At 43.7% G+C, this 5,097-nt stretch overlaps 1 protein-coding gene across 1 annotated transcript; it reads right to left on the bottom strand.

Moving 5' to 3' along the window:
• Positions 1-826: 826 nt before the first annotated feature.
• On the bottom strand, positions 827-4,152 carry arpc5b (actin related protein 2/3 complex, subunit 5B). Its single transcript, XM_031575346.2, has 4 exons — positions 3,856-4,152; positions 2,264-2,336; positions 1,349-1,525; positions 827-924 (listed from the first exon to the last, which is right to left on the bottom strand). Exons 1-4 carry the CDS (start codon positions 3,993-3,995, stop codon positions 862-864), a joined length of 453 nt encoding a protein of 150 aa, XP_031431206.1. The 5' UTR covers positions 3,996-4,152; the 3' UTR covers positions 827-861.
• Positions 4,153-5,097: the final 945 nt, after the last annotated feature.

The following is a 5,097-nucleotide window of genomic DNA, read 5'->3' as shown; positions in this document are numbered from 1 at the left end:
CTGAGGTTTCTGAGAAGACATGCCCTGTCAGTCAAGCGCACAACAAATTCCAAAACTGCCGTCTCGAGAGTCAACAACAAACTGCTGGTCTGCACTTTTACCACAACACAACATCAGACATACTTGGGGTGGGCTGGACAGGCAGGAAAGACAGTAATAATAAGTCACACTGACAGCGAAGTCCCAGACGTCTTGATCTTCTCTTCTCAAAGAATCTCCATCTGAGTACAAAAGAGGTGCTGACTGGTCCTCACTGGTGCAGCGGACCACACCGACAACAGTGAACTGGTGCGAGCGGGTTGGAGAGTAGGTCCATTCAGGACACTGCCGATCTAGTCCACGACGCCCTCCAGAATCGGAACCATATGGATGAGGGGCGCAGTGGGGTTTGACGAGGCAGAGTCCAAAGTCCAACTCCACCGATTTGTTTAAAATATGGCGTAATGATAAAAAATAAAACTGCTAAGTGTGTTCTTAAGGTGGCAAGCCGGGGGGCTTTCCTGAGACAAGCAAAGCTAAAAAACTAACATAAGCGATGGCACTGTGTGAGTATGTATGTATGTATGTATGGGTGTAAGTAGAACACAGATGGCCTGAAAGCTCAATGAAGCATGTTTCTGTGTGTGTGTGTGTGCGTGTGTGTGTGTGTGTGTGTAAAAGCTCTGTTAAATAGCTTGGAAACTAAAGCGAGAAAGAATAGATATGAGGAGAGGGCATTTCACCACAGGACCCTGTATTAAAGTACCAGCTCATACTCCTGTGTGTGTGTGTGTGTGTGTGTGTGTGTGTGTGTGTGTATGTGTGTGTGTGTGTGGGGGGGGGGGGGGGGGGGGGGGTCAGAGAGAGCATTCCACCAGCTGGTTAAACGGTCTTTCTGGCTGTCAGTACTCTTACAATGCAGCCAACCCCTCCTGCTGACAAAGCCTGAGAGAGCGACAGCAGAGGGAGAGAGAGAGAGGAATGAAAAAATAAAACAGAAAGACAAAAAAGAAATGGTTATTTGTATGGCCCCAATAACTGTGAATGAATAAATGTATCCATTTATTAAAATATGTTTTATAATATGTTTATAATTCAAAGTATGACCTACAGCCTACCATAACTGCCTACAATCCCACACTAGAAAACTAGTTAAACCTGGTTGTATAAAGGTCTCGCATCTGGGTAGCAGACACATGGTGTGGAGACAGGGAGTATATAGATCAGAGAGAGGGAGAGGGAGAGGGAGAGAGAGATGGTGTGTGTGTGTTCTCCAGGATCCCTTCTTCGAGATTTTGCTTTATTGACTGCTACATATAGGCATATTGACTGCTTGTTTTTTAGGGGGTAAAAGGTCATGCCCTCTCACCCTCTCATGCCACTGGAGCAGCACGGCGCTGCTGTTCTCCGAGGGATGCTCAAAGCCCTTGTAGATGTACTTCATGAGCAGGTCCACTGAGGTCTTGTCCAGAGACTGCACCGCCTTCTCGATGTCGCTGCTCTTAAAGGAGCTGAGCACCTTCAGCACCAGGCCCTCTGCACGGTCCTGCAGCACAATACAACGTCACGTCACGTCGGACACAACACCACACACACGTCACAACACAAGACATAACACACAATACAACGATACACACAGAAACACAACACAACGACAAACACACAAAAACACAACACGTCACACACAGCCCAAATCAGGGCCAAACACACAAATACAAAAGTCCCTCACAACCCTATCAACTCCCAAACACCTCCATCCAACATTTTAGGTGAATTTACTTATAAAAGGTCTCCAAGCAGAACATCAAGCAGCTTTCCAAAGAGCCGGAGGCAGCCACAGGGAAAGCCTCTGGGCTATGAACATGGAACCTACACAGCCCTAGATCAAAGGAAGCGCACATCTGCTTCTGAACACAGCGCCATTCACACAGACCTTATTCACCAGCTTCCTCTAAAATATCAGGTGTCACAGCATCACTACAGCTACACTGTCTGTGTTTTCTCAACCCCCCTGCACCTACTGAAAGATCAAATTCCCAAAACTTTGGTCTATATATGCACATTTTATGAAAATTTGATGAAAGGAAAAGAAACAAACATTACGTTTCCCTTTTTTCAAGGATTATGGGAACACTGCTTCTTTTCTAAGTGAAAGGAAACTATCCCAGGCTAAACATTGTAAAGGTAACTAAATTGAAGTTTTCCATGTATGGTAAATTACGTCAATACAGACAAAACCTCAGTCTGTCACAAACTTCAGTTCAGTGAAGGAGTCTGGACTCACCTTGACGTTCTGGTTCTTTGTGTTGATGGGAGGGTTCTTCAGAACAGCTTGCAGGGCACCCATTAGGTTACCCGTTAGAACTGGAGTTAAGGAGAACTCGTGTACAAAGGCATTCAATATAAACAATAACCTACGTTTTAACCTAGTGAGAGATTAACCAAGTTACTATCATAATCTCTTAAAGAAACACAATGCAACAATTTGACACTTTTTGAGGTATTGTTCTATAGGCAACTAGTTTTGGTACCATCCTCAAATTCATTTTGATAGCATACGGTCATGTGAAGGACAGATAAACACCTGTGTCTTTCCCACTAGCCATCCAGGACAGATAAACACCTGTGTCTTTCCCACTAGCCATCCAGGATATGCACTATGTAGTTCTGTGTTTCCTGGCTGGAACACCTTGCAAAAATGGAAGAAAAGCTTTCGCATGACATTGCCAGCTATACTGCCAAAAGAAACCAGTTAGCTTCTATCAGTGTCAACTGGGCTGTTGGGGGTGTTTGCAAAGTTTTTGCATGCCTTTTAGGTAGTTAGCGTGCTAGTTTCGGAACAGAACTCCTTATTGCTGCCTTAAGCTTTGTAGGTGAGTTTTGCTATTGTGACACGTTACAATCTCCACCCATATCAATCCTTTGCAGAAAAGTAGAAACATACTAGAAGTACTGTAACTAGGTATGTGGTTTCAACTTTATCATCTAAAAAAAGCCGCACACGGCCCAAGCTAGTTTTCTTAAAACAGGAAGTACCTCTCGAGCCACATACCGACATATATGGACTTAAAAGCTACTTCCTCGTAGTGATACCATTACAGGCGCATCACTGAATTCAACAAACTACCTGCAGATTAGCACAATTCTGACATGGGACTCCAAAGTATCAGATTGCACTGTGTAATGTTAGCTTTAAGGTAAATGTTGGTAATAAAAGGGAGAGCCAGGGACCATAACGGTGGCCTAGGGAGGCACCTACATTTGTGGAATGCAGTTTAAAGGCAAGTCTGGACAGACTAGCTTACACTCGCCATCCGCAGAGTACGAAATAAGATGGCAATATTTTTCAATTTGTGAGCTTTCATATGACATAAGCTACGTTCGCTAGGGGTGCTAGACTGGATCTGAACACTACACACTGAAAGGCGACAGACTGGGCATCTGTCTAGCTAATTAAACATTCTGGGCACTAGCGATTTCACCACTACCACCAAGTAATTCAGCTACACTGTTGGTGTGCTAAATGGCTAACTGCAGACCCTATCCATTCATTCTCATCTTCTTAACATGTAAAGCAATGTGACTATCAATTTCAATAAGTATCTGCTTGTAATCTGACAGGCTATCTAGTTCAAACAGCAAGGGAACGCAGCTCCCGTAGTTTTCGAAGGATATGAACAATAACAAGCAAGTAAAGAAAAAAATCAAGGCATTGCTCTACCACACCCTAACCTTACAGCTAAGTTAGCGTAAAAGCTATTTACATTCATGACTATGCTGCACTCATACTAACCTAGCTTATGGAGGCATAAATGGCTGGTATGGTTTAACAACACATAAAAGTATAAAAATGTGGTCACGAATCTGAAAAGATATTGCCTGATAAGGGAGTCAACTTCTGCCTCATCTGGACCGAGTTGGTTCTCGCCTCCATCCTCTTCGTCCACAAACTTGTTCTCGTCGTATTCGTCCACATCTACTTTCCTGAAACGATCGGACACGGTGTTTTTCGACATGATCCTGTGCTTTAAAACGCCACAGACACAAAGCAGATTTTATTAGCTATATCAAATGTATGGAAGACTGTCGGCTGGCTCGGTTCCTCTTCCTTCCTCTGTCAAAAAGCGAGTCAGCATTCCAGTCACTTCCGCAAAGAGCGCCTCTACCTGTGGTGGTGCAGCATTGCATGATGTCTTTATCGCTATTTAGCTTGCTTATAAAGAAACATATGACAAGCATAAATCAATATGAATAGAGGTTAATTTTCTATATTGATAAGTGAAAAAACATACATGTCAGTTGTGCTTTCATGCAATGATACTGCCAAATGATTTTAACTAGGTGCATATTACAAAAAATGGTAAGCTGAAAAATGGATCTGAGCTTTTACATTTCTTAACCAGCAGAGGGAGCAAGAGTCTAAGCTATAATGCCTCCTGGCCAAAATAATTGGTCTTCAGCCTACTGGTAGTACATTTGTTAGCTTTTAGTAGCTCCCACGGGCCCTTACACAACATTGCCCCGGCAGGGAAATCCATCAATTAGGGTTACTTTTGGTATACAGACATAAATGCAAAGTTACAAAAAAAAGAAGAAGTGTGGAAGCGAATGTAAACAGGTTTTCGCCCAATCAAATACTCTGCCTCATTCGAACATCAGAGGCAAAGACTCTTATAGAGCACAGGTTGGCCATTCATCAAACAGTGTTTTAAATATGTTTTCAACCTGCCTGGCACACACGGATATATCCAGTCCACACACACACACACACACACACACACACACACACACACACACACACACACACACACACACACACACCGACATGCACACTATTACAGCCCCCACACACACTATAACAGCACCTCAACTCAGGAAGTGGAATTAACTTTTGGCTGATTAATTCACTTGGTCATTCCCTCATCCCACTTTTTTTAAATGTCGACGGAGGAGTGCCTCATCCATCTGACCGTCCACGGAGGTACTCATGACCGATGCCCACTCCTAAACAGAGTCCAGATTTAGTCCCTGTGACGTCCACAATTACGTCAAACCAGACTGCATCTTCTTTTCCCCTCAATCTCTAAACAGCTGGGCAGGCAAGCACTACAGGGGCAG

Source organism: Clupea harengus, chromosome 10, assembly GCF_900700415.2.
Source record: "Clupea harengus chromosome 10, Ch_v2.0.2, whole genome shotgun sequence".
Lineage (NCBI taxonomy): Eukaryota > Metazoa > Chordata > Actinopteri > Clupeiformes > Clupeidae > Clupea > Clupea harengus.
Note: the sequence above shows the minus strand (reverse complement) of the source record. Positions and strands in the feature narration are given on the sequence as shown.